This window comes from Pavona decussata, unplaced genomic scaffold (assembly GCF_977016875.1).
Source record: "Pavona decussata unplaced genomic scaffold, jaPavDecu1.1 SCAFFOLD_67, whole genome shotgun sequence".
Taxonomy (NCBI): domain Eukaryota; kingdom Metazoa; phylum Cnidaria; class Anthozoa; order Scleractinia; family Agariciidae; genus Pavona; species Pavona decussata.
Window position 1 is genome coordinate 2,557,501 of NW_028145486.1, and position 26,825 is coordinate 2,584,325.

Consider the following 26,825-nt stretch of genomic DNA (forward strand, 5'->3'; position numbering starts at 1 on the left):
CTTACAAGGTTTGCGGGGGATTGTTGGGAAAATTTTCTCGCCCCATAACACCTTACGTGCTTCTCGTTTCTGGAATTCAGTCCCCCTTGCCCTAAAAACAAACCAACAAATGACGCCACGACGGAGTATGAATCAGCCGCACTCCTTGCTCCATTTATTCTGTCGTCCGGTCCGCACACACGTGTAAAACAGGGATCCACGCACAACTTGATCAAGGGCGTTAAAATTGTGTAAAGAGATTTATAATACACTGGCCCAGATGGTTTATTAATTTGCCTGTACTTTATTCGGGTCATACACGCAAGTAGATTAGGGAATAAGACTTCTATTTTTGTTAAGTCTTGGCGTCGTCCCATAATCGAGTCACGTCCTTAATATTACTAAAACAAAGATCAGAATATTGATGGGATTGATGTGAAAAAGGAAGGGGCGTTACTTTGGGGCCGTTGGAAACAGTTGTCGCTGTTGTTGGGGTTTGTTCTTTTGTTTTCAAGATCCTTATTCCTTTGGCAAGTTCTATCAAGATTCTTCAGTAACATGATCAGGAAAAGTAATAACACTTTTTCAAAATGTGGACAAGTCCAACTTCCTGGGTCAGAGCTCAAAAGTAGATTTAAAAGGAATAATACGACTATTTTTGTTCTGAGTTCTGGACTCTTCCATAATCGAGGCACGTTTTCTAATATTAAAATTGATGGATGGTGTGAAAAGGGAGAGGGCCTTACTTTAAATTTGGACTGTTGGGAGCGGTTGTTTTTCTCAAGATTTCAAGATTATTATGGAAAAATCTATCTGTGATTCCAAACGTCAGTCAGTAAAAGAAAAAAAACGCTCTAAATCAGGGAAATTAGATTAGATTAAAAAAGAAAGAAATTACTATATTACTTTCTCAAACTCATTAATAATTCATCAATTTACAAACCAATCAGGATACGCCAATTTGGCCACATGTGTGTGTTTAGAAATCCCGATGAAACACTGGACAGAGGCTTTCAGTCCCCTATACTTTGATGAAATATCAAACCCTAGAGCTTGATAAAATGTCAAACCCAACTGATGGAGAATTTATCCTAATTTAAATATTAATGCTACAACACCAACATGAATTGGCAAGCTTTATTAATACTTAAAGACAATTACAGAATGTCCAAAACCAACTGCCACTGTGATATTTCTATGTTCACCCCCGCGAAGACCGAATAACTTTCCGTTGTAATAATATACTGTATTAAGCAGAGATTTAGCTGACCGACAACCTAAAAGTCCCATTTCCCAGAACTTGCTTTCTTCTTCCTCCGTTACCGGCAACTTTTCCGCCTTCTTATTCTGAAGAGCGACCCCTGCCCTCGTTGCGTCCTTCATTTCAGCATCAAGCGCTGTTCGGAAAATAACAAACTACATGGAGGATTTTCATCATAACTGTTCCTTATTTTTAGCAAAACTTAAAGCTTACAAGTCGACTAGTAATTTTGACCCTGTGACTATGGCCGTTCCGTTTAGGAAATTTGCCAAGCTGAGGCCTTGACCCGTTCAGTAAAAATGCGGCAGTGATCGCAAAGAACTATACGTAACTCTGTAGCGTCTGAGCCGTGAGTGAGATTATCAGTATAATTAGTATCCGTTTCATAAATAGCGCGACAAAGCACATTATCTGGGGCAGACGCGTTCAGTCAGATTTCTTTGCGAAGGTACGGTTAGGAACATAAACTACTGATCATTTAACCATGAATACGACAACTAAAGAACAAAAGAACCAACTCGGCATCTCCCAGATTCTTCGTTGCTTGGTTTATATAGCAGCGATCATTTTTCTTTTGTCTTGCATGGTTTTCCAAGCTTTCTTTTTCATGGATCATTTGGAAATGAAACAGAAATTGGCTACAATGGATGAGAAGATGACCTCATTCGAACTGGCGACAAAGTCGTTCGTCCCTTCAAGTCCACCTCAGAATGAAGCCAAGCATGGTTTTAAGGATTTACATGTGCGACTGAGGAGGGCCGTCGCTCTAAGTCTTCAAAGCCTGGAGAAGCGACTGAAAGTTATAGAAATCAGGTAAGGCGGAAATAATCCATCATAAGGCCCTAAATTATGATGATTGTTAGCCCCTCATCATGCCCACTGCCGGAAGAAGACTCGCTTGTTAGCAGGTTAGGAGTAGACGTTTCAATCGGTTAATATATGAATGCACAGGCTTCTGGGTGAAAACTTACCTTTTTTTTGCCTCAGTTTCCAGCGCTTCATTTTCGAATGAATTTTCACTTACTATGATTTCGTTGCCCATCGTTTTTTTTTTTCTAAATTCATTTTATTTTCAAGTTTTTCTTTTTCTGTTGTGTCTTGTTTTTTAATCAGCTGCTCTGAGCTATGGCAATTAATTTTTCGTCTCAGTCCTTTGAATCCAGACCAAGCTGAACTTGTATAATGTTGGGTGTTTCTTTGAGACACTGCCAGCGTCATACAGCACGCTCACTTTTTGACGACGCCGTTGACAGATGCATTTCGTCCTTAAAACTTATGCAACGGCCTTTTTCCTTTACCCAAGCTTTTGACAAGGTAACCTTAAACACGTGTTTTTTTTTCTTTTGCGAAAGTGAAATATCACCGACCTTAGTGAAAAGATGAGATTAAAAATCTAACGAGTTTTAATTTTTCCATCATGTCGGTAAACAACCAATCTCGCCCACTGAGCCCGCCTGAGTTTTAGGTCAGCGGAGGCCAACGCGACGATCCCTTAATAAAAAATCTGAACATGCGCAGTCATACAACGCCTAAACCATAATTAAAAGGAGATATGGGTTAACTTTCCATTTAGCTCAAATTCTCCGTTCAACTGGTTCAAATGTCAATGGAACGCGTGGGTAATAAAGAAGTTTCTCTTGACAAACGGAGGACCTTCCGAGATACTCCCCTTTTCTTGTGGCAATCGGTCAGAATGGAAATTACCGTTCCATTTGCACAAGCTTTGTTGTCTTGTTGCGCCATCACATACGTTTTTTTTTTATCTAACAACGAGAGTGTAAGTTTTGAACGAAGATAAAAAAAAGCCTTGCCAGTTGACACGGAAAGTGTCCGACACTTTCAACCGAAAATGTTTGTGGGCTAAAACGAAAGGGCTCCTGGCCACTTCACCATGTAGTAAGAAGTAACCTAGTGCATTTAGTATGCTAGTTTTGATTTATTCACTTTCGTATCATTCTAAATGGGTTGTTTTATTATACTCATTGGCCGTTTTTATACTATAGGACGCATTATTCGTCTGGTTCGCTGTTTGTCACATTTCCATGTGGTTGCAATAATAAATGATTACTTTTTGAAGCGATCGAGTGATCATTTCATCCGAGGGCCCGGGGACTAAGTTCTCTTGTGCGTGGTTATGCATTCACGAAATTATTAAATAACAAAGGAGGACGTCTCCACACATATATCTGTGAAGCAAATTTGGTGTTTCTAAGGGTTAAGTCGTTCCCTCTCGCCTTTTGCGTCTCCCACGATATACCGAGAGTCTGATACAGGCTATTTCAGATCATCTTAGTATTCCTTTATTGGTTTTGGCTACTCAGTTTTCGCAAATTTTGATCCAGAAATCCAAGATGTCGGATTTAAGATGACTGTGGCCTGCAAGCTGCATTCACCAGGCTTCTACCTTTCTTCACCTTGGAGAAGTTGTTGTATAGTTGGACGTGGGATACATGTGCATGAAAAAATAAATAAAATAAAACATAAAAATAATTGGAGTACTAATCAGAAACTTCGTGCAAACATTGTTAAATAATAATAATAATAATAATAATAATAATAATAATGATGATGATGATGATGATAATAATAATAATAATAATAATAATAATAATAATCATAATTTTAAAGTACGTATTAGAGGAGATTTGTTGAGTAATAAAGCTAGCTAGCTATGTCTAATTTAGCTATAAAAGATTGCGACAAAGTTGAAAAGTTTAAAAAATTTAAAACCATCTTGGTTAAAAGTTTAAAAAACCGACGACGTTTCGACGTTCGCTTAACGTCATTATCAAGTTAACTAAGAGTGAAATGAGAACGAATATAGACACGAATATATGTAATGATAATAAAATATTCGCACGCAGAGTCACGTAAAGAGTTTGGTGCGAATAGAGTCTTTCTGAGTATTTAACACAGGGTTCAATTCCTTAATGAATAACATCTCGAAAATTAGGCAATCGAACTTTGATCTACATTTCTTTAGAACGGAGAATTGCTTGTCAACCAAATCAGTCTTCGATAGACCGTATTGCTCAAGGTGCCTCCCGATTGCAGAATATTTGTGTTCGTTAATGCGCTGGTGTAAATGACGGGCGGGGTACCCGACATAATCTGCGTCGCACAGATTACATTCAAATTTGTAAACCATTGATTGTTAACAATAGGGGGCTTCTTCTCTTTTGGAGCGAGAATTTGGCCAATCTTCTTAGACTGAAAGACGGGTTTAATTTGGACTCCAATGTTGGCGCTCAAAATTTGCACTTGCTTCTTGACGGAGTTAGCTGATTGCTGATCTTTAAAAGGTAGTGGGATCATGATGGTAGAGCTGTCATCTCTTGTATTCTTGTGTGCATCAATGTTGTCGATATTATGCAAAAACTTAAACTTTTAAACTTTTCAACTTTGTCGCAATTTTTTATAGTTAAATATATTTTTTAATAATAATCTCTTTATTAACATATTCCAAGCAAATTTTTATTTACTAGCTAAAGTAGAAAAAAAAACTATTAAAACCTATTTACAATTCATTTCGATTAAAAAAGAGACTATTTTCAAGCAACCAATCTGCAAGAAACCGCACAACGAAAATGCTGCAAGTAAACGCAGGATCTGTGAAAGACTGATCTAATCAGCCAAAAATATAAATAACTCAAATTTCTGCAAGGCTGATCGGACTGCGTAGAAAACTTGACACGACAGCGACATGATAGAGACCAAACCGAGAATCAACAGAATGCGGCAACCGTGGACAGCTGTTTCGGGCTGAAGAACTGAAATATCATGTCGCTGTCGCAATAAGTTAAATGAGAAAAGCAAAACTTTCCTTAACAAGTACATGGCCAAACCATGTTAAAAAGAACTACAGCATATCGGATCTGAAAAGATGTACGGTCCAAAAACATAAAAGCAAACAATCTGGTTTGGCCATGACGAGAGCCAACCAGCTCGAAACAGCTATCCACGGTTGCCGCATTCTGTTGATTCTCGGTTTGGTCTCTATCATGTCGCTGTCGTGGTAAGTTGTCACCGCAGTCCGATCAGCCTTGCAGAAATTTGAGTTATTTTCAAGCACAATTTTTTTTTAAAAGAAAAACAAATGTCATTAAGTTACAATAATATTCTTATTTGTAATAGAAAAAATCATATGATCGTATTATCACTAAAAATATATTTGGAAGTAATAATAATAATAATAATAATAATAATAATAATAATAATTTAATAATAATATGTTTTGTTTATTTTATGCATTTGTGTTTGCTGATTTTGTTTAATCGGTTTTATATTTGGTTCGACTGAGACGTTGGGTCTCGCTAGAAACAAAGCATGTGAACACAGCGCAGGAGATATATTTCACCGCGAAAATAAGCTTAAATTTGAGCTTGATGGAAGGAAAAGCACAAGTGTAAGGATAAAATAAATTGGAAGTGGTTCAGGCTTAGTGCAAGCGGAAAGTTTAGAAAGCATTAGAGAAGCGTAAGAGTTACTGGAAGCAATAACTGATCTCGGGAAACGAACTAGCTTCTGTTGAAGAAGATTGTCATTAGCAACTCTAGAATCTGGCCAAAAACAAGCAGGTTTGAGCGTGTTTCCAACGCATAACCTTGAGATACGGATGCAGTCCTTTCGAAATGAGCTATGAAGCCAGCTGGGATCGAGCTGGCTATTTGTGAGATTAAATAGCTAATAATAGAGAGTTAATATACAAAATGAACAAATATTTCAGTTAGGTGCTTATGACTGTTAAGTCTAGCAGTATCCGAAAATAAAAGGAAAAAAATAAGTCATTTAATTATGTCGATATTTCTCGTTACTTTTTTCCAGGGCCCTAAAAAAGAACAAATCTTTTCCAAGAGACGGTTATTCCCAAAGAGATTAGTTTGATTGTGATTTCATCATCAATCATCATCATCATCAATCATCATCATCATCATCATCATCATCATCATCAGCAGCATCTTCTTCTTCTTCTTCTTCTTCTTCTTCTTCTTCTTCTTCTTCTTCTTCTTCTTCTTCTTCTTCTTCTTCTTCTTCTACTTCTTCTTCCTCTTCTTCTTCTTCTCCTCCTCCTCCTTCTCCTCCTCCTCTCTCTTTCGTTGAGGATTAATTGAACGGTTTTAACAAATGGTCACACTTTCTTTCGTTTTCAGGTCGGGACGGAAGAGATGGCAGGGATGGCCTCCCAGGACCCGCGGGTCCACCGGGACCACCAGGGACACCAGGACAGCCAGGAATAGTGGGAACACCGGGTAGACAAAAACTAAAAACAAAAAAACAAAAAATCACTCGCAATGAGAACAAATTTAGCTAACAGAGTGGTCTTCGTTGAAGGTTGATTTTAAATTAGGATTCCTTTCTTTTGCAATCTTGCTGAAGCTTTCTAACGCTAATATTGCCCTAAAAATAACACGAAAATTATTGCGATACGAGGTTGTCTTCACTTATTTTACCTTCAAATTGTAACTCTGTACTTGATAACGGTGTTAGTAGCACCTATTGTAAATATGTTTATAAACGATGTTGTATTTTTACTGAGGTGTATCGACAAATATTCAGTCCAAAGAAAGTTATTCTATCGATTGAGTGAATAATATAATTTAAATATCGATTGTCCAGTACAAGATGGCTCATTTTAAGACGCCGTAGAATAGCTGTAAATTAAATTCGTTTACTGCATATTACTGTGGTGAAACCCATTATAGAGCTCAAACCTTTTTCCTTTATGGAGATCGAAAAAGATAAATAACGCTTGATAGATTCTTGACTTTCCTAGGCCCCCAAAACAGACACCCTAATAGAAAGCTTCAAACACCTGTTACAGTTACTTTTTTTAAAGTACAGCCTTCGATCGAGTTCTTTGTCTCGTGGCCACCTAAGAGTTCTAAACGCGTCTTTTCTGGTTCCCGTTCTTTGCTCTTTTCTGATCTTTTTCTTTATTAGCTGGGTTAGTTTCTAAAGAATCTGTGGCGCTGCATTGGAGGGGAAGCGGTAAAAAAATTTTGCTCTCGTCTTTCACTCTGACCAAGGGTTAAGCACTAGAATCTCTTTACGGTGGCCAAATTACCTTGTCAACTCTGGTCATAAAACCAAACATTTGTCTCTTTACTATGCTCACAGGTCGTGACGGACGTGAAGGTAGAAGAGGTCTTGCTGGACCACAAGGTCTTCCTGGACAAAAAGGTATTGCCACAACCAGTCTTCAGCGCAGGCCGAGATCTAAAATTGTGTTTCATGTAGTTTTTTTTTCTTTTGACTATTACGAATATGTTCCTATTAACATTTTGACTTAAAGTATAAGGAATTCAATTCCTTAAAATGGCATTAAAATAGCACTTCTTTTGTTTTTGATGGGACACAAGGTACTCAAGGACCACCTGGGCCCAAAGGACAAAAGGGACAAGAAGGACAGGGGCTATCTGGAGTGAAGTACATCCGATGGGGTCGCACAAACTGCACAGGAGAAGCTCAGGTCTTGTACTCTGGTTAGCAATTTAAGTCACGGAGAAGAAACCTTGTATTCTCTCGCCGACATCCAAATTCTCCTGGGAAAATGTGCAAAGAAGTTATGACGTAAGGATGGGCTTTTGCGTGAGGGGCTTCCCAAGAGTATTTTACAAAAATTTCAGAAAGGTCTTAACAGCTGGTGTTTAGAATCAATCCCACGACGAGGGAAAGTTAAAAATAGCTAAAAGATCAGTGTTTGAATACGGGGACTTTTTTGTAACTGTAACGTAGCCTCGGACGCGGTTAGCTTCTTTTCAGCCTGGTGTTTTTGAAATATTAAATGGTGGTATTGTTCGAAGGGAGGACTAAATAATAAGAATATTTAATCTACAGAGATAACTTTTAAGTGCAGGGATAAATAGTTTAATGTCTCTAATAGTATGTTCTACTGATGTTCTACCTAGGGTTCATAGCAGGAGCTTATTACGGTCACACAGGAGGCGGAGGGGAATACATTTGTCTGCCAAACCAACCCAAATATGGAAAATACACAAACAGTTTTGAAGGGACTGGAGCCATATATGGTACAGAGTATCAAGTGAGTCCCTTCAATCCTTTCAACAGAAATGTCGAAGACCATGATGCACCCTGTGTCGTGTGCTATGTAATGTCACGTGGGACCCAGCTGATGATCCCGGCAAGGAATGACTGTCCTCATGGATGGACCGAAGAATATCATGGGTACTTAATGACTGAACATTACGGACATAAAATATCACGTAATTATATTTGTGTTGATCAGGAGCCAGAATCAGTGCCAGGAAGTCACAGCAATCACAACGGTGCATTGCTGTACCCCGTGCAGCCAGGCTGTGGGCATTTCTCAGGCTGCCCACCTTATTACCACGGTCGAGAGTTAACATGCGCGGTTTGTACAAAGTGAAAGAAAAACTTCAACTTAAACTGCGCGGAACAATGTCACTTCTAAAAATCTTCTATCATTTTATCATAGTACAATTTTTGGTAGTTTTACCTCACAAAGAAGCTGTTAGACTTGTTATGTTTCACAGACTTTATGGCTAAAGTAATTTTAGTGCGCATGTATGTTTGAAATCATGTTGATGAGGTTATCATTACGTACTTATCTTAATTTGATGTTAAATTTGTATTTTGAGGACTGTCGCAGTTGGCATTTGAGTATCACTCTGATTCTGTCGTAGTTTACAGAAGAGACCACTCTATCACTCTCACTAAGCCAGAAAGGGGTCTGATTAGTTTTGAAATGCGCTGTCTTTACAACCGAAGAGACAAAGAAGCCCTGGCCGCAAAGTGATGCAAGCAAATAGATGCAAGCTAACTAACTTACTACATTTTGTTCAAATGTGACTGTTATCGTCCGATAAGTGCCTTCCGATTTCGTACCACGTGATGTTTTTTGTCCAATGAGAACTAATTTCCACGTGGGTTATAATTCATTTTTATTCGAAAACAATTTAATCAGAATCACGAGTGGCCAACTCTGTTAATAGCTTTTATGATTTTACTCAAAATAAAGGTGTGATAAAGAAAGGTCTTTCGTGTGATTTGATAAATAATGCTCGATATACCTCTGGCCCCAGTTGTTTGGGGAGGGAGGAGGGGAAAAACGATTTTTCGTGTTTTAAATTAAAAAAAAACCCCACGTGTCCCGAATGTTTTGGCCAGGATTATATATAGCTGTAACTGCACACTAAACGAAAACAAAAACTATTTTTCGAATGGAAGTTTTTCCTCCAACATAATCTAAACAATGTTGGAGCTATTTCTGAATTGGCTTAGAGATTCGACTCAGTGAACTGAGAATTAAACAGAACTTTCCAGGTTTGCGAGGGATTTTTGGCAAGATTTCCTCGCCCCTTAACATCGTTTCGCGCTTGGCGTTCCAAGATTTCAATCCCCCTCACCCCCAAAACGAACCAACAAACGAAGGAGTATGAATCAGCGGCTCCCTTTACTCCAGTTATTCTGAAGTCCGGTCCCGTACACACGTGTAACATTTTGAGAACATGCAGGAATCCACGCACAATATCAAGGGCCTTAAAATTGTGTCAAGAGATTCAGAAAAAAAGTGGCCCAGATGGTTTATTAATTCGCCAGTCCTTGAAAGTGCCCGGGTCAAAGCTCGTAAGCAGATAAAGGATTAAGACTTCTATTTTTGTTAAGTCTTGGAGTCTTCCATAATCGAGTCACGTCCTTAATATTACTAAAAAATATCAATAATATTGATGCAATTGGTGTGAAAAGGAAGGGAGCGTTACTTTGGGCTGTTGGAAACAATTGTTGTTGTTGTTTCGTTTTGTTTTCTTCAAGATTCCTCTGTAACGTAATCATGAAAAGTAATAACACTTTAAGTGTGGAACAAGTCCAATTGCCTGGGTTAAAGCTCACAAGTAGTAGATTTAAAAAGAATAAGACGTCCATTTTTGTTTTGGGTTCTGGATTCTTTCCATAATCGAGGCACGTTCTGTAATATAAAAAGTGATGGATGGTGTGAAAAAGGAGGGGGCTTTACAGTTAATTGGAGCTGTTGGGAGCAATTTGTTTTTTCAAGATTTGAAGATTTTTATGACAAAATCTATCACTGAGATTCCAAAGGTATTTAAAAGGAAAAACGCTTTATATGTCTGGGAAATTACATTAAATGAAAAAATTGCTGTATTACTATGGATGATTTTCATCATAACTGTTCCTTCTTTTTACAAAAATTAAAAGCTTACCGGTCGAGTAGTACTTTGAGCTCTGTGACTATGACCGTTCCGTTTTAGTGGAAACAAACTTAGGGAATTTGCCAAGTTCAGGTGTCAGCCTTGACCCGTTTAAAAATGAGTCTGAGTGTGACAATGTCAATCTCCATTTCACAAATAGCGCACATTAGCTTGGGCAGACGCGTTCAGGCAGATTTCTTTGCGAAGGTACGGTCAGGAACATATACTAAATCACTTGCCCATGGATACGACAACTAAAGAACAAAAAAAAAAAATTCGGCATCTCCGAGATTCTCCGTTGCTTGGTTTATATAGCAGTGATCATTTTTCTTTTGTCTTGCATGGCTTTCCAAACTTTCTTTTTCATGGATCATTTACAAATGAAACAGAAATGGGCTACAATAGATGAGAAGGTGACCTCACTCGAACTGGCCACAAAGTCGTTCGTCCCTTCAAGTCCTCCTCAGAATGAAGCCAAAGATACCAAGCGTGGTTTTAAAGATTTACATGAGCGACTGAGGAGGACCGTCGCTTTAAGTCTTCAAAGCCTTGAGAAGCGACTGAAAGTTCTAGAAATGAGGTAAAGCGAAATAATCCATCATAACGAGGGTTTTAATAACAGTCTTACGATCGGATGAAATTCCAGAAAAGGCAATTGGGATTTTAATAAGTTGGTTTTCAAGAAGGAAAATTAGAGTGAACAGCCACTCGAAACCTTTTTAGTTTATATCATACTTCTCCCTGGAATTTGGTTTAATCTGGGTTTTATCTTGTTTTCCTTGGATCATCAGATTCTTAATTCTCCTAACCTGTTTAGCTAAATTTGGTGTTATTAAAGGTGAACGGACTTAATTTGACAATCAGTTGCGATTTCGAATTTAAAACAGGGGCTAATTTATTTTCCTCCTTTCAGGGTTCTCAATGACAACAAATCCACTCCAAAAGATGTGCTAGGAACAAGTGTATCATTCAGAGGTTTGTTTGACGGCATTCTTTATGATCAGTTTTTCCTAAAAAAAAAAAAAAAATTAAACAACTTCTGTTTAAAAAAGACGAGAAAACTTTGTGCTCTACTGAGAATTGCGATTTTTGTTGAGCCCTAAAAGCGTCTGGGAGGAAAAGGAAGTTTTAATTTTTGTCCCTTTATGTGCTTAAACGTGTAGGCTCCGAAGAGAGGAAGACGTGACTGGCGATCTCGTTGCACCGTTGCGACGCAAGTTGCACGGATCCGGTTGCCTAGTCTAACATACCCTACAATGAAAATGTCTCACAACGTTTTTGTTGCAATCACCGTTTCGGGTAGTAGATCCTACTTCTACTTCTCGCAACAGTTGCAGCAAGAACAAATTTGCTAGACATGTTCATGCCCATTTTAAGGCACGTTACACAAGGCAATGGCGGAGTCGTGCAACTTGTGTACATGTCGCAACAAAGTAGCGAGAAAAAAATACAAGAAATTAAAAATTGCCTAGTGTAGTAGTACTTTTAGTCATTTTTCTAAAGTATGACACTGTGTGCTGTTTGTGCCCTAAACAGCAAACTATAAGATTCCAGCTGCAGGCAAAGGAAGGAAATAATAAATGATTGCAATATTGTTCCTTATAAGACCTCATTTATTCTGACTTCACCAACTCGAAAGGAAGCTAGTCTGCGCTAACCTGTGCCGCTCGATAGCCGCTCTGGGACAAGACTGAAGAGCAGAAGAATGTCATTTACAATGCTAATATGGATTGTTTTGTTTTATGCAGGACGGGACGGGAGGGACTGTAGGGATGGTCCTGCAGGTCCCCCGGGACCACCCGGACTACCAGGTAAGTGAAGATGATCGTGGTATAATATGGGTGAAAAATTGGAAAATTGAATGTCTCTGGAAGTTCTAAATAAAAATCCTGATTGGTTCGTTTTGATCACGTAGCCTATCTTATTTGCATACTAAGCCACGACGTCATACGTCATTTCTTAAATGATTGACGTCACGATGACGCAATTTAATTGCTCCTGATTGCTCCATTTTGATCACGTGATACCATCCCTGTAATCTGATTGGTTAGGGACCGAACCAAAGCTTTTTACTAAATTACATAAACATCCTCTCAGTTAACATTTAAGTACGTAACATTCAGTAAACATTCAAAAAATGCCTGAATCTTACGAGAAACGATGCCGGTAAGCCAAGATATGAATAATGTGGCAGCCAATGTTGACGATCCAAGGATTAATGGGTGCATGGAAAGTGTTTTTTCTGTAAAGATTTAATTTTATTTGTAGCTGTGATAAAAATTCGTTTTAAGAGTCCTCGCGTTGAATGCCTTCCTTTTTAAACTTGGAGATTAAGCTGGTCCCCTCTTGTAGCATAGGAAGAAAAACTTTCTTTGTCGCTGCCAATTAATTATTCAGATGCCGATTCCGCTGAGGTTTCCGTAGAAATAGTCTTTCGAAGTCGTATTTTAGATTGCTATCATTTGTAAGGGGGTTAGTTTCTAAAGAACCTGTGGTGCTGCTTCGGTGGGCAGATGGAAACGAATGTTTGGTTTTACCAACAGTAAATGCGATAAGCTAATTTGGCCACCGTGACGAGATTCGAGTGTGTTGACGTTTCGAGCGTTAGTCCGTCGTTGGAGCCATTAATTACCTTATCAACTCTGTTGCTAAATCCAGACATTCGCATTTTAGCCGGATTAACCTAGAGTCCTTAATCCTTATTTCTTTTATTAATTTCTGCAGGTCGCGACGGACGAGAGGGTCTTGTCGGACCACAGGGTCTTCCTGGACCAAAAGGTACTAACGGATTAAACATGAAGAGTAGGTCCTTATTTAGGTTTTGCTTTGGTTATTTTCTGAAATTGGATATCAAGAAAAAAAGAACAAAACTAATACATTGTTGTCATATATATTCCACTTTTAATACTTCACCTCTACGAGTATATTACGAATTCACAATATGACCAGCTGACAGTTGGCTTGATAGCTCCGTTGGTAGAGCACTACTCCGGTATCGCAGAGGTCATGGGTTCGAATCTCGTTCAAGCCTGCTTATGTTGCGTACATAACTGCGAGATGGTGATTCACTTAATATTCAAACATTGTAATCTAGCACGATGCTGATCAAGAGTTTGGACTGGTTTTAGAGGCCATGGTTTTAGACCAGATGTAGTCACTTTGTTATTGATTACGCAATAGTCATAGCAAATTTGACTCATTAAATAGATAAAGACAGGTGTAATACATGAGAAAGTAATCAGTGCTCCGTGTCTTTATGTACAAATATTAAAGTAAACCGCATCTTGGAAATGCTTTAGGTGATGTTGGTCAAAGCGGCAGAGAGGGCTCTCAGGGACCACCTGGGCCCAAAGGGCAAAAGGGACTAGAAGGACAGGGGCTGTCTGGAGTGAAGTACGTTCGCTGGGGGCGCACAAACTGCAGTGGAGATGCTCAGGTTGTGTACACAGGTAGGTATGCACTTCTTGTTACTGAATGAATTTTATGACGTTTGTTACTGAAATGAGGAAATGCTAGATAGGGGACAAATATTGTAATTACTGATTTTAAGTGGCTTCTGATCGCTAAATATATTTATAATTTCTCAGCCCGTAGTGTGGTTTGAGGCATATGGAAATTTCTTAATAAAAAGACAACAGAGCGGGAGGTTAGTTCGAATCCTAGCTGGACCAACGTCGGACCGGTCCGATCTAAAGTATGGAGACGTTTAAGAACCACTGACCCGGCTGTGACCACACCCATGTATTATTGGACTTCACATAACCATTATTATCAACTTGCCGTGATTTCGCTGAGAGGGTTCACAGTGAATGAGACCTCAACCTTGCATAACAATCAGAAGTTGATGGGAATTTGCCGAGTGCTGAAAAAACACTTTGGAACTTTAACGACACATGCAAAAATTGCAGTTATCGGAATATGTACTACGTCCCAATGCTTCTTCTGGGTGTTTATTTCTCCTTTGTCGACCCTAAAACAGAGTATGAAAATAATCAAGGGGTCGAGGAGTGGAGGGGGAGGAAAAGGGCAGGGGGTGGAGATTAATCGAGAAAGGAGAAAGGATGTTTTCAAGTAAATCACCTTACCTCATTCTTCAGGAGCTTGCACAATGACTTATTCAAATGTAACTAGTATTTACAAACTAAGGAAAAACAATCTAAACGTCTCTTCCTTAGCTTCATCTATTTTTTTACTGTTATGCTGTACTTAGGGTTCACAGCAGGTGCCCATTACACTCACAAAGGAGGAACGGAATACATCTGTTTGCCAAACCAACCCAAATATGCAAAATACACCAACCAATTTGAAAGTTCTGGAGCCATATTTGGCGCAGAGTATGAAGTGAAGTCGTTCAATCCTTTCAACAGAAATGTCCACGACCATGATGCACCATGTGTCGTGTGCTATGTCAGGTCACGTGGGGCCCAGCTGATGATCCCTGCAAGGAATGACTGTCCTCATGGATGGACCAAAGAGTATCATGGGTACTTGATGACTCAACATTGGGATTATACAGGAGCGAATTTTATTTGTGTTGATCAGGAACCGGAATCGGTTCCAGGAAGTCACCGCGATCACAAAGGAGCATTACTGTTCCTGGTGCAGGCGAACTGTGGGTATTTGTCAACTTGTCCACCCTATTACCAAGGGCGTGAGCTGACATGCGCAGTGTGTACTAAATGAGTTGATTCAAAATGGCAGTAAAAATTAACTAATATTTTTGGATTAGCAAATACTTCAGTGACCTCAGCCATAGTTAGTCCTACATTATGATATACATGATTTTGGCCCGGCTAAATGTCATCATTGTAGACTGAATATCAGACAGTTTGCAAGGACCTAAACTGTTTACTTCCTTTAATTCAGAATTCAGAATGCTGAGAATATTTCTCTGTCTAAATCTAAATTAAGACCATTTCTCCTAAATGGACTATTCCTGTTTTGAACGTGCTGTTTTATGTTTTGCTGCCTGTGTGTGTTTGATTGTTTACTTGCTTTTTAACCTAAATTTATTGATAAATTAAATAAGCTACGTCCAAAATCCGGATTTCAAAGTTGTATTTTTTTTAGGAGCCTGTAGCTCGTATAAGCCCCAATGGTTTCTCTATGGGCATCCTCGCCATATTTTAATATACATTTATCTTGTAACGATGTGCAAGAATAATAGCAAAAAATAAACTGATACTGAATTGTACGGTCGATTGTTCAAGTAAAGTAATGAACATCAGTGAAGTTGTGTGTAATTTGTCGCGCCCTTCACATTTGTAAAACGACAAAGTAAACACAGTTCAACCACTCCTAAGAGATATACTTTACACCACAGGCCGAACACCTGTCCTAAGCTCATACTGTGGGCTCAAGGTAATCTCGTAACCAGATCTCCCGCGGCTCCGACAGCTCACAACAGTGAGAATTAGTCCCTTGTTTCCTTTATATCTCCTCTGCTTTGACTTAGAAAGATTAAAAGGGTTCAATTAAATATATTAGCTGTCTGTAACTATTTGTATTTTTTGACGTTTTTGATTTGAAGGTATTTTATTTATAGTCGTCCTGATTCACTTCTAATCGCTTTCTATACTCGGAACTTATTAACTGTAGGGTGTAGTTGAAGTCGTCCCGATGGAGAAAGAGTCCAGAAAGTTACATTCAGTGGTACATGAATTGAGAAATATTCAGTAATAAAGAAGCCAGATTGTTTAGCCTGCAGCCTTCTGCGACCCTTCCATAGCTTTCAGCCGCCGCGTAAGAGTTTGCGAGAGGGCTACAAGGAAAGATCATGGTCGTTTCATTCGGACACGAGTGGCAAGAGCGCGGATTCTGAGAGTGGCTGCGTACCAAGCTTCATGCAGAGGGTAGAAAAACTCCCCTTCCTCAAATTTGTATTTAGCCCCGTATAGTTTAATTACTAATGTATTGCCTTACGTTCGGTGGTTAGATTTCTTACGTTTGAGGGTTACAAATCCTTACGTTTGGGGGTTACAAATCCTTACGTTTAGGGGTTAGATTTCTTACGTTTAAGGGTTACAAATGCTAACGTTCGGGGTTAGATTTCTTACGTTTAAGGGTTACAAATCCTTACATTCTGGGGTTACATTTCTTACGTTTGGGGGTTACAAATACTTGCGTTCAGTGGGGGGGGGGGGGGGGAGGGAGAAAGGGTTAGATTTCTTACGTTTAGGGGTTACAGATCCTTAAGTTCGCGGTCAGATTTCTTACGTATGGGGGGTTACAAATCCTTACGATCGGGGGTTAAATTTCTCACGTTTTGGGGGTACAAGTTCTTACGTTCAGGGGTTAGATTTCTTACGTTTGGGGGTTACAAATCCTTACACTTAGAGGTTCGATTTCTTACGTTTGGGGGTTACAAATCCTTACGTTCAGGGGTTAGATTTCTCACGTTTGAGGGTTACAAATCTTTACGTTTAGGAGGTACATTTCTTACGTTTGGAGGTTACAAATCCTTACGTTCAGTGGTTAGACTTCAAACGTTTGGGGGTTACAAATCCTTACGTTTGGGGTTAGATTTCTTACCTTTGGGGGTTAAAAATTTTTACGTTTGGGGGTTAGATTTCTTACTTTAGGAGTTACAAATCTTTACGTTCAGGGGTTAGACTTCTTTCGGTTGGAGGTTACAAATCTTTACGCTTAGGGGTTAAATATTTTTAACGTTTAAGGGTTACAAATCCTTACGTTTAGCTGTTAGATTTCTTACGTTTGGGGACTACAAATCCTTACGCTTGGTAGTTAGATTTCTTTTGTTTGGGTTTTACAATTCCTTTCGTTTGGGGTTAGATTTCTTACGTTTAAGGGTTACAAATCTTTACGTTTGGGAGTTACATTTCTTACGTTTAGGGGTTACAAATCCTTACGTTCAGTGGTTAGATTTCTTACATATGGGGACAACAAATCCTTACGCTTGGTGATTAGATTTCTTTCGTTTGGGTTTTACAATTCCTTACGTTTGGGGGTTAGATTTCTTACGCCGGTTTAAGGGTTACAAATCCTTACGATCGGGGGTTACTTTTCCTACGTTCCGGGGTGACAAATCCTTACGTTTGGGGGTTAAAAATCCTTATGTTTGGGGGTTAGATTTCTTACGTTTGGGGGTTACACATTCTTACGTTTGATAGTTACAATTATATTTACATTCCGGGGTTAGATTTCTAACGTTTTGTGGTTAGATTTTTTACGTTTACGGGTTACAAATCCTTAGGTAGGGGGTTATAAATCTTTACATTAAAGGGTTAGAGTTCTTACGTTTCCTTCCGCTTGGGGGTTACATTTCTCACGTTGGGGGTTAGATTTCTTACACTTGGGGGTTACAAATTGTTACGTTTGTGGGTTAAGAATCCTTACTTTTTGGTGGTTGGCTTTCTTACGATTGGGAGTTACAAATCCATACCTTTTTGGGGTTAGATTTCTTACGTTTGGAGGTTACAAATCTTCACGTTTGGGGGTTACAAATCCTTACGTTCGGTTTTTAGATTTCTTACGTTCTGGGGTTACAAATCCATACGTTTAGGGGTTATAAATCCTTACGTTCGGGGGCTTGAATTCTTACGTTTGGGGGTTACAAATCCTTACGTTTGGAGGTTACATATTCTTACGTTTAAAGGTTACAAATCCTTACGTTTTGGGATTACAAACACTTACGTTTGGGGGTTAGAAATTCTTAAGTTTGGGGGTTAAAGTTTTTACGTTTGGGGGTTACAAATCCTTACGTTTGGGGGTTATATTTCTTACGTTTTGGGGTTAGATTCTTTACCTTTTTGGGTTACAAATCCTTACATTTGGGGGTTAGATTTCTTACGTTTGGGGGTTATTAATCCTTATTTTTAAGGGTTACAAATCTTTTCGTTTAAGGGTTAAATTTCTTACGTTTAGGAGTTACAAATAATTACCTTTGGGGGTTAAATTTTCTTACGTTTAGGGGTTACAAATCCTTTCGTTTGCTTGGTTATAAATCCTTACGTTTATGGGGTTAGATTTCTTACGTTTTGGGGTTACAAATCCTTACGTTTAGGGGTTAGCTTTTTAACACCTAAAGGTTACAAACTTTAACGTTTGGGGGTTACAAATCCTTACTTTTGGGGGTTAGATTTCCTACATTAGGGGGTTACAAATCCTCACGTTCGAGGATTAGATTTCTTTTGTTTGGAGGTTTTAAATTATTACGTCTGCGGGTTACAAATCCTTACGTTAGTCGTTAGATTCCTTACGTTTGGGGGGTTACAAATCCTTACGTTTGATGGTGAGATTTGTTACGTTTTGGGGGTTAAAAATCCTTAGGATCTGGAGTTAGATTTCTTACGTTTGGGGGTTACAAATTGTTACGTTTTGGGGTTACAAATCCTTACGTTTTGGGGATAGATTTCTTACGTTTGGGGGTTAAATTTATTACGTTTGGGGGTTACACATCTTTACTTTTAAGCGTTAGATGTTTTACGTTTAGGGGTTACAAATTTTTAAGTTTGAGCGTTAGATTTCTTACGTTTGCAGGTTACAAATTCTTACGTTTAGGGGTTACAAATCCTTACGTTTGAGGGTTAGAATTTTTACGTTTTGGGGTTGCAAATCTCTACGTTCCAGGGTTAGATTTTTTACGTTTAGAAGTTACAAATCTTTACGTTCGGGGGTTAGATTTGTTACGTTTGGCGGTTAGATTTCTTAAGCGTGAGGGTTACAAATCTTTATGTTTAGAGGTTAGATTTTTTACGTTTGGTGGTTACAAATCCTTACGTTTTGGGGTTAGTTTTCTTACACCTGGGGGCTACAAATTCTTACGTTTGGGGGTTAGATTTCTTACGTTTGGGGGTTACAAATCCTTACGTTTGGGGGTTAATATTCCTTATGTTTAAGGGTTATAAATCCTTAAGTTTGGGGGTTAGATTTCTTACACCGGTGGGTCACAAATTCGTACGTTTGGGGGCTAGAAATCCTTACTTTTGGAGGTTAGATTTCTTACGTTTGGGGGTTACACATGCTTACGTTTGATGGTTACAAATATTTACAATCGGGGGTTAGATTTCTAACATTTTGTGGTTAGATTTCTTACGTTTAGGGGTTACAAATCCTTACGTTCGGTTGTTAGATTTCTTACGTTTGGGGGTTCCAAATCCTTAGGTATGGGGGTTATAAATCTTTACATTCGTGGGTTAGATTAATTTCTAACATTTTGTGGTTAGATTTCTTACGTTTAAGGGTTACAAATCCTTACGATCGGGGGTTACTTTTCCTACGTTCCGGGGTTACAAATCCTCACGTTCGGGGATTAGATTTCTTATGTTTGGAGGTTTTAAATTATTACGTCTGCGGGTTCCAAATCCTTACGTTTGGGGGGTTAAAAATCCTTAGGTTTGGTAGTTAGATTTCTAAAGTTTGGGGGTTACAAATTGTTACGTTTTGGGGTTACAAATCCTTACGTTTTGGGGATAGATTTCTTACGTTTGGGGGTTCCATTTTTTTACGTTTAAGGATTACAAATCCTTACGTTTAGCTGTTAGATTTCTTACATTTGGGGACAACAAATCCTTACGCTTGGTGATTAGATTTCTTACGTTTGGGGGTTCCAAATCCTTAGGTATGGGGGTTTTAAATCTTTACATTCGGAGGTTAGATTTCTAACATTTTGTGGTTAGATTTCTTACGTTTAGGGCTTACAAATCCTTACGTTCGGTTGTTAGATTTCTTACGTTTGGGGGTTCCAAATCCTTAGGTATGGGGGCTATAAATCTTTACATTCGGGGGTTAGATTAATTTCTAACATTTTGAGGTTAGATTTCTTACGTTTAAGGGTTACAAATCCTTACGATCGGGGGTTACTTTTCCTACGTTCCGGGGTTACAAATCCTCACGTTCGGGGGTTAGATTTCTTATGTTTGGAGGTTTTAAATTATTACGTCTGCGGGTTCCAAATCCTTACGTTTGGGGGGTTAAAAATCCTTAGGTTCGGGAGTTAGATTTCTTACGTTTGGGGGTTACAAATTGTTACGTTTTGGGGTTACAAATCCTTACGTTTTGGGGATAGATTTCTTACGTTCGGGGGTTACATTTTTTTACGTTTAAGGATTACAAATCCTTACGTTTAGCTGTTAGATTTCTTACATTTGGGGACAACAAATCCTTACGCTTGGTGATTAGATTTCTTTCGTTTGGGTTTTACAATTCCTTACGTTTGGGGGTTAGATTTCTTACGCCGGTTTAAGGGTTACAAATCCTTACGATCGGGGGTTACTTTTCCTACGTTCCGGGGTTACAAATCCTTACGTTTGGGAGTTAAAAATCTTTATTTTTGGGGGCTAGATTTCTTGCGTTTGTGGGTTACACATTCTTACCTTTGATGGTTACAAATATTTACATTCCGGGGTTAGATTTCTAACGTTTTGTGGTTAGATTTTTTACGTTTACGAGTTATAAATCCTTATGTTTGGGGGTTAGATTTCTTACGTTTGGGGGTTACACATTCTTACCCTTGATAGTTACAATTACATTTACATTCCGGGGTTAGATTTCTAACGTTTTGTGGTTAGATTTTTTACGTTTACGGGTTACAAATCCTTAGGTAGGGGGTTATAAATCTTTACATTAAAGGGTTAGAGTTCTTACGTTTGAGGGGTTACAAATCCTTCCGCTTGGGGGTTACATTTCTCACCTTTTGGGGTTAGATTTCTTACACTTGGGGGTTACAAATTGTTACGTTTGTGGGTTAAGAATCCTTACTTTTTGGTGGTTGGTTTTCTTACGATTGGAAGTTACAAATCCTTACGTTCAAGAGTTAGATTTCTTTCGTTTGGGGGTTACAAATCTTCACGTTTGGGGGTTACAAATCCTTACGTTCTGTTTTTAGATTTCGTACGTTCTGGGGTTACAAATCCATAAGTTTAGGGGTTATAAATCCTTACGTTTGGAGGTTACAAATCCTTACGTTTGGGGGTTACACACTCTTACGTCTGGGGGTTAGAATTTCTTAAGTTTGGGGGTTAAAGTTTTTACGTTTGGGGGTTAGATTTCTTACGTTTTGGGGTTAGATTTTTTTACCTTTTGGGGTTACAAATCCTTACGTTTGGGGGTTAGATTTCTTACGTTTGGGGGTTACAAATCCTTACGTTTAGGGGTTAAAAATTCTTACGTTTGGAGGTTACAAATCCTTACGTTTGGGGGTTACACACTCTTACGTTTGGGGGGTTTGGAGGTTTTAAATTATTACGTCTGCGGGTTACAAATCCTTACGTTAGTCGTTAGATTCCTTACGTTTGGGGGATTACAAATCCCCACGTTTGATGGTGATATTTGTTACGTTTTAAGGGTTACAAATCCTTACGTTTAGCTGTTAGATTTCTTACATTTGGGGACAACAAATCCTAACGCTTGGTGATTAGATTTTTTTCGTTTGGGTTTTACAATTCCTTACGTTTGGGGGTTAGATTCCTTACGCCGGTTTAAGGGTTACAAATCCTTACGATCGGGGGTTACTTTTCCTACGTTCCGGTTAGAGTTCTTACGTTTCCTTCCGCTTGGGGGTTACATTTCTCACGTTTGGGGGTTAGATTTCTCACGTTTGGGGGTTAGATTTCTTACACTTGGGGGTTACAAATTGTTACGTTTGTGGGTTAAGAATCCTTACTTTTTGGTGGTTGGTTTTCTTACGATTGGGAGTTACAAATCCTTACGTTTAAGGGTTAGATTTCTTACGTTTGGGGGTTAAGGTTTTTACGTTTGGGGGTAGATTTCTTACGTTTGGAGGTTACATTTTTTTACGTTTAAGGGTTACAAATCCTTACGTTTAGCTGTTAGATTTCTTACATTTGGGGACAACAAATCCTTACGCTTGGTGATTAGATTTCTTTCGTTTGGGTTTTACAATTCCTTACGTTTAGGGATTTGATTTCTTACGTTTGGGGGTTAAATTTATTACGTTTGGGGGTTACAAATCTTTACTTTTAAGCGTTAGATGTTTTACGTTTGGAGGTTACAAATTCTTACGTTTAGGGGCTACAAATCCTTACGTTTGAGGGTTAGAATTTTTACGTTTTGGGGTTGCAAATCTCTACGTTCCAGGGTTAGATTTTTTACGTTTAGAAGTTACAAATCTTTACGTTCGGTGGTAAAAATTGGCTACGTTTGGGGGTTTAAAATCCTTACGTTTGGCGGTTAGATTTCTTAAGCGTGAGGGTTACAAATCCTTATGTTTAGAGGTTACATTTTTTACGTTTGGTGGTTACAAATCCTTACGTTTTGGGGTTAGTTTTTTTACACCTGGGGGCTACAAATTCTTACGTTTGGGGGTTAGATTTCTTACGTTTGGGGGTTAATATTCCTTATGTTTAAGGGTTATAAATCCTTAAGTTAGGGGGTTACAAATTGTCACATTTGGGGGTTAGATTTCTTACATCGGTGGGTTACAAATTCGTACGTTTTGGAGTTAGAAATCCTTACTTCTGGAGGTTAGATTTCTTACGTTTGGGGGTTACACATGCTTACGTTTGATGGTTACAAATATTTACATTCTGGGGTTAGATTTCTAACATTTTGTGGTTAGATTTCTTACGTTTAGGGGTTACAAATCCTTACGTTCGGTGGTTAGATTTCGTACGTTCTGGGGTTACAAATCCATACGTTTAGTGGTTATAAATCCTTACGTTTGGGGGTTAGAATTCTTACGTTTGGGGGTTACAAATCCTTACGTTTGGGGGTTACAAATTCTTAAGTTTGGAGGTTACAAATCCTTACGTTTGGGGGTTAGATATCTTTCGTTTGGGGGTTACAAACTCTTACGTTTGAAGGTTAGAAATTCTCAAGTTTGGGGGTTATATTTCTTACGTATTGGGGTTAGATTTCTCACCTTTTGGGGTTACAAATCCTTACGTTTGGGGGTTGGATTTCTTACGTTTGGGGGTTAATAATCCTTATTTTTGAGGGTTACAAATCTTTTCGTTTGGGGGTTAGATTTGTTACGTTTGGGGGTTAAATTTTCTTTAGGGGTTACAAATCCTTACGTTTGCTTGGTTATAAATCTTTACGTTTATGGGGTGAGATTTCTTACGTTTTGGGGTAACAAATCCTTACTTTTAGGGGTTAGATTTTTTACACCTAAGGGTTACAAACTTTAACGTTTGAGGGTTACAAATCCTTACTTTTGGGGGTTAGATCTCCTACATTAGGGGGTTCCAAATCTTTAGGTTCAAGGATTAGATTTCTTAGGTTCAGAGGTTTTAATTTATTACGTTTTTAGGTTACAAAACCTTACGTTAGTCGTTAGATTCCTTACGTTTGGGGGGTTACAAATCCTTACGTTCGATGGTGAGATTTGTTACGTTTTGGGGGTAAAAAATCCTTAGGTTCGGGAGATACATTTCTTACGTTTTGGTGTTACAAATCCTTACCTTTGGGGGACAAATTTCTTACGTTTGGGAGTTACAAATCCTTACGTTTGGGGTTTAAATTTTTTACGTTTGGGGGTTACAAATCTTTACTTTTAAGCGTTAGATTTTTGACTTTTAGGGGTTACATATTCTTACGTTTGAGCGTTAGATTTCTTACGTTTGGGGGTTAGAAATCCTTACGTTTGGGGGTTAGATTTCTTACGTTTAGGGGTTATAATTCCTTACGTTCTAGGGTTAGATTTCTTACGTTTGGGGGCTACAAATCCTTACGTTCGGAGGTTAGATTTCTTACGTTTGGGACTTACAAATCCTTACGTTCAGGGGTTAGATTTTTTAACTTTTGGTGGTTACCAATCCTTACGTTTGAGGTTAAATTTCTTACGTTTAGGGGTTACAAATCGTGACGTTCGGGGGTTATAAATCTTTACGCTTAAGGGTTAGAGTTCTTACGTTTTGGGGTTACATATCCTTACGTTTGGGGGTTAAATTTTTTACGTTTGAGGGTTACAAATCTTTACTTTTAAGCGTTAGATTTTTTACGTTCAGGGGTCACAAATTCTTACGTTTGAGCGTTAGATTTCTTACGTTTAGGGGTTATAAATCCTTACGTTCGGAGGTTAGATTTCCTACGTTTGGGGGCTACAAATCCTTACGTTCGGAGGTTAGATTTCTTACGTTTGGGAGTTACAAATCCTTACGTTCAGGGGTTAGATTTTTCAACTTTTGGTGGTAACCAATCCTTACGTTTGAGGAGAGATTTCTTACGTTTGTGTGTTACAAATTCATACGTTTGAGGGTTAGAATTTTTACAGTTTGGGGTGAGAAATCTCTACGTTTGATGGTTAGATTTTTTACGTTTAGAATTTACAAATCCTTACGTTTGGGGGTTAGATTTCTTACGTTTGGGTGTTACAAATCCTTACGTTTGGCGGTTAGATTTCTTAAGCGTGAGAGTTACAAATCTTTATTTTTAGAGGTTAGATTTTTTACGTTTCGGGGTTACAAATACTTACGTTTTGGGGTTAGTTTTCTTACACCTGGTGGCTTCAAATTCTTACGTTTGGGGGTTAGATTTCGTACGTCAGGGGATTAATATTCCTTATGTTTAAGGGTTATAAATCCTTACGTTTGGGGGTTAGATTTCTTAATTTTGGGGGTTACAAATTGTTACATTTTTGGGTTAGGCTTCTTACACCTAGGGGTTAAAAATTCGTACGTTTGGGGGTTACAAATCCTTACTTTTGGAGGTTAGATTTCTAAGGTTTGGGGGTTATAAATCCTTACTTTTGAGGGTTAGATTTCTCACGTTTGGGGGTTAGATTTCTTACGTTTGCGAGTTATAAATCCTTACGTTTGAGAGTTAAATTTCTTACATTTAGGGGTTATAAATCCTTATGTTTGGGGGTTAGTTTTCTTACCTTTGGGGGTTATAAATCCTCACGTTTGAGGGTTAGATTTCTTACGTTTGGAGGTTATAACTCCTCACGTTTGGGAGTTAGATTTCTTACGTTTGGTGGTTAGATTTTTTACGTTTGGGGGTTTTAAATCCTTACATTTCAGGGTTTGATTTCTTACGTTAGGGGTTACAGATCCTTACGTTTGGAGGTTAGATTTCATACGTTTGGGGGTTACAAATCCTTACGTTTGGCTGTTAGATTTTTTACGTTTATGGGTTACAGATCCTTACGTTTTGAGCTTACAATCCTCACGTTTGGGGGTTAGATTTCTTTACGTTTGGGGGCTACAAATCCTTACGTTCGGCGGTTACATCTCTTACGTTTGGGGGTTACAAATCCTTACGTCTGGGGGTTAGATATTTTTACATTTGGGGGTTAAAAAATCATTACGTTCGGGGGTAGATTTCTTACGTTTGTTGGTTACAAATTCTTACTTTTGGGTGTTACAAATTCTTACGTTTGGAGGTTAAATTTCTTACGTTTGGGTTTACAAATCCTTACGTTCGGGGGTATATATTTCTTACGTTTGGGGGTTACAAATCCTTACTGTCGGGGTTAGATTTCTTACGTTTGGGGGATACAAATCCTTACGTTGGGAGATAGATTTCTTACGTTTGGGGGTTAAAAATCCTTACGTTTTGGGGTTAGATTTCTTACGTCTGGGGGTTAATTTTTTTTACGTTTGGGGGTTACAAATCTTTACTTCTAAGCGTTAGATATTTTACGGTTAGGGGTTACAAATTCTTACGTTTGAGCGATAGATTTATTACGTTTGGGGGTTACAAATTCTAACGTTTAGGGGTTACAAATCCTTACGTTTAGGGGTTAGATTTCCTACGTTTAGAGGTTATACTTCCTTACGTTCGGGGGTTAGATTTCTTACGTTTGGAGGCTACAAATCCTTATGTTCAGAGGAGGTTAGATTTCTTACGTTTGGGAGTTACAAATCCTTACGTTTAGGGGTTAGATTTTTTAACTTTTGGTGGTTACCAATCCTTACGTTTGAGGTTAAATTTCTTACGTTTATGAGTTACAAATCGTTAGGTCCGGGGGTTATAAATCCTTACGTTTAAGGGTTAGAGTTCTTACGTTTGGGGTTACAAATCCTTACTTTTGAGTGTTACAAATCCTTACGTTTGAGGGTTAGAATTTTTACGTTTTGGGGTCACAAATGTCTACGTTCAATGGTTAGATTTTTTACGTTTAGAAGTTACAAATCCTTACGTTTTGGGGTTAGATTTCTTATGTTTGGGGGTTAATATTCCTTATGTTTAAGGGTTATAAATCATTACGTTTGGGGTTAGATTTCTTAATTTTGGGGGTTACAAATTGTTACATTTGGGGGTTAGATTTCTTACACCTGGGGGTTTACAAATGCGTACGTTTGGGGTTTACAAATCCGTACTTTTGGAGGTTTAATTTCTTACGTTTGGGGGTTGCACATGCTTACGTTCGGGGGTTAGATTTCTTACGTTTGGGGGTTAAAAATCGTTCGAGGGTTAAATTTTTTACGTTTGGGGGTTACAAATCCTTACGTTTGAGGGTTAGATTTCTTTCG

The 26,825-nt window shown here is 38.5% G+C and overlaps 5 protein-coding genes across 6 annotated transcripts in view; 4 read left to right on the plus strand and 1 right to left on the minus strand.

Moving 5' to 3' along the window:
• LOC146478058 (uncharacterized) overlaps positions 1–9,253 on the plus strand; it is a 19,762-nt gene extending 10,509 nt beyond the window's left edge. The window contains exon 6 of the mRNA XM_085112799.1: positions 8,149–9,253. Within this exon, the coding sequence (XP_084968925.1) occupies positions 8,149–8,627 (479 nt within the window). The 3' untranslated portion in view covers positions 8,628–9,253. The remainder of the gene's footprint in view (positions 1–8,148) is intronic.
• Positions 1–26,825, minus strand: part of LOC146478056 (uncharacterized) — a 208,781-nt gene that overhangs the window by 26,039 nt on the left and 155,917 nt on the right. The window lies entirely within an intron of this gene.
• LOC146478057 (uncharacterized) overlaps positions 1–26,825 on the plus strand; it is a 68,660-nt gene that overhangs the window by 18,477 nt on the left and 23,358 nt on the right. The gene's annotated exons all lie outside the window — the stretch shown is intronic.
• LOC146478059 (uncharacterized) lies at positions 1,723–6,119 on the plus strand. The gene is made up of 2 exons (XM_085112502.1): positions 1,723–2,053; positions 6,065–6,119. The coding sequence occupies exons 1-2, from the start codon at positions 1,725–1,727 to the stop codon at positions 6,117–6,119; spliced, it is 384 nt and encodes a 127-aa protein (XP_084968628.1). The 5' UTR covers positions 1,723–1,724.
• Positions 10,115–15,257, plus strand: LOC146478060 (uncharacterized). Its single transcript, XM_085112503.1, has 7 exons — positions 10,115–10,635; positions 10,818–11,008; positions 11,342–11,403; positions 12,177–12,239; positions 13,153–13,206; positions 13,728–13,877; positions 14,639–15,257. Exons 1-7 carry the CDS (start codon positions 10,546–10,548, stop codon positions 15,109–15,111), a joined length of 1,083 nt encoding a protein of 360 aa, XP_084968629.1. The 5' UTR covers positions 10,115–10,545; the 3' UTR covers positions 15,112–15,257.

Excerpts from the sequence above, each read along its gene's own strand:
- LOC146478060 (XM_085112503.1), top strand. The coding sequence starts at position 10,546 with ATGAGTCTGAGTGTGACAATGTCAATCTCCATTTCACAAATAGCGCAC. Across the intron at positions 11,009-11,341 it reads CTGAAAGTTCTAGAAATGAG|GGTTCTCAATGACAACAAAT; the intron begins GTAAAGCGAAAT and ends TCCTCCTTTCAG. Across the intron at positions 13,207-13,727 it reads GGGTCTTCCTGGACCAAAAG|GTGATGTTGGTCAAAGCGGC; the intron begins GTACTAACGGAT and ends GAAATGCTTTAG.
- LOC146478059 (XM_085112502.1), top strand. The coding sequence starts at position 1,725 with ATGAATACGACAACTAAAGAACAAAAGAACCAACTCGGCATCTCCCAG. Across the intron at positions 2,054-6,064 it reads CTGAAAGTTATAGAAATCAG|GGCCCTAAAAAAGAACAAAT; the intron begins GTAAGGCGGAAA and ends ACTTTTTTCCAG.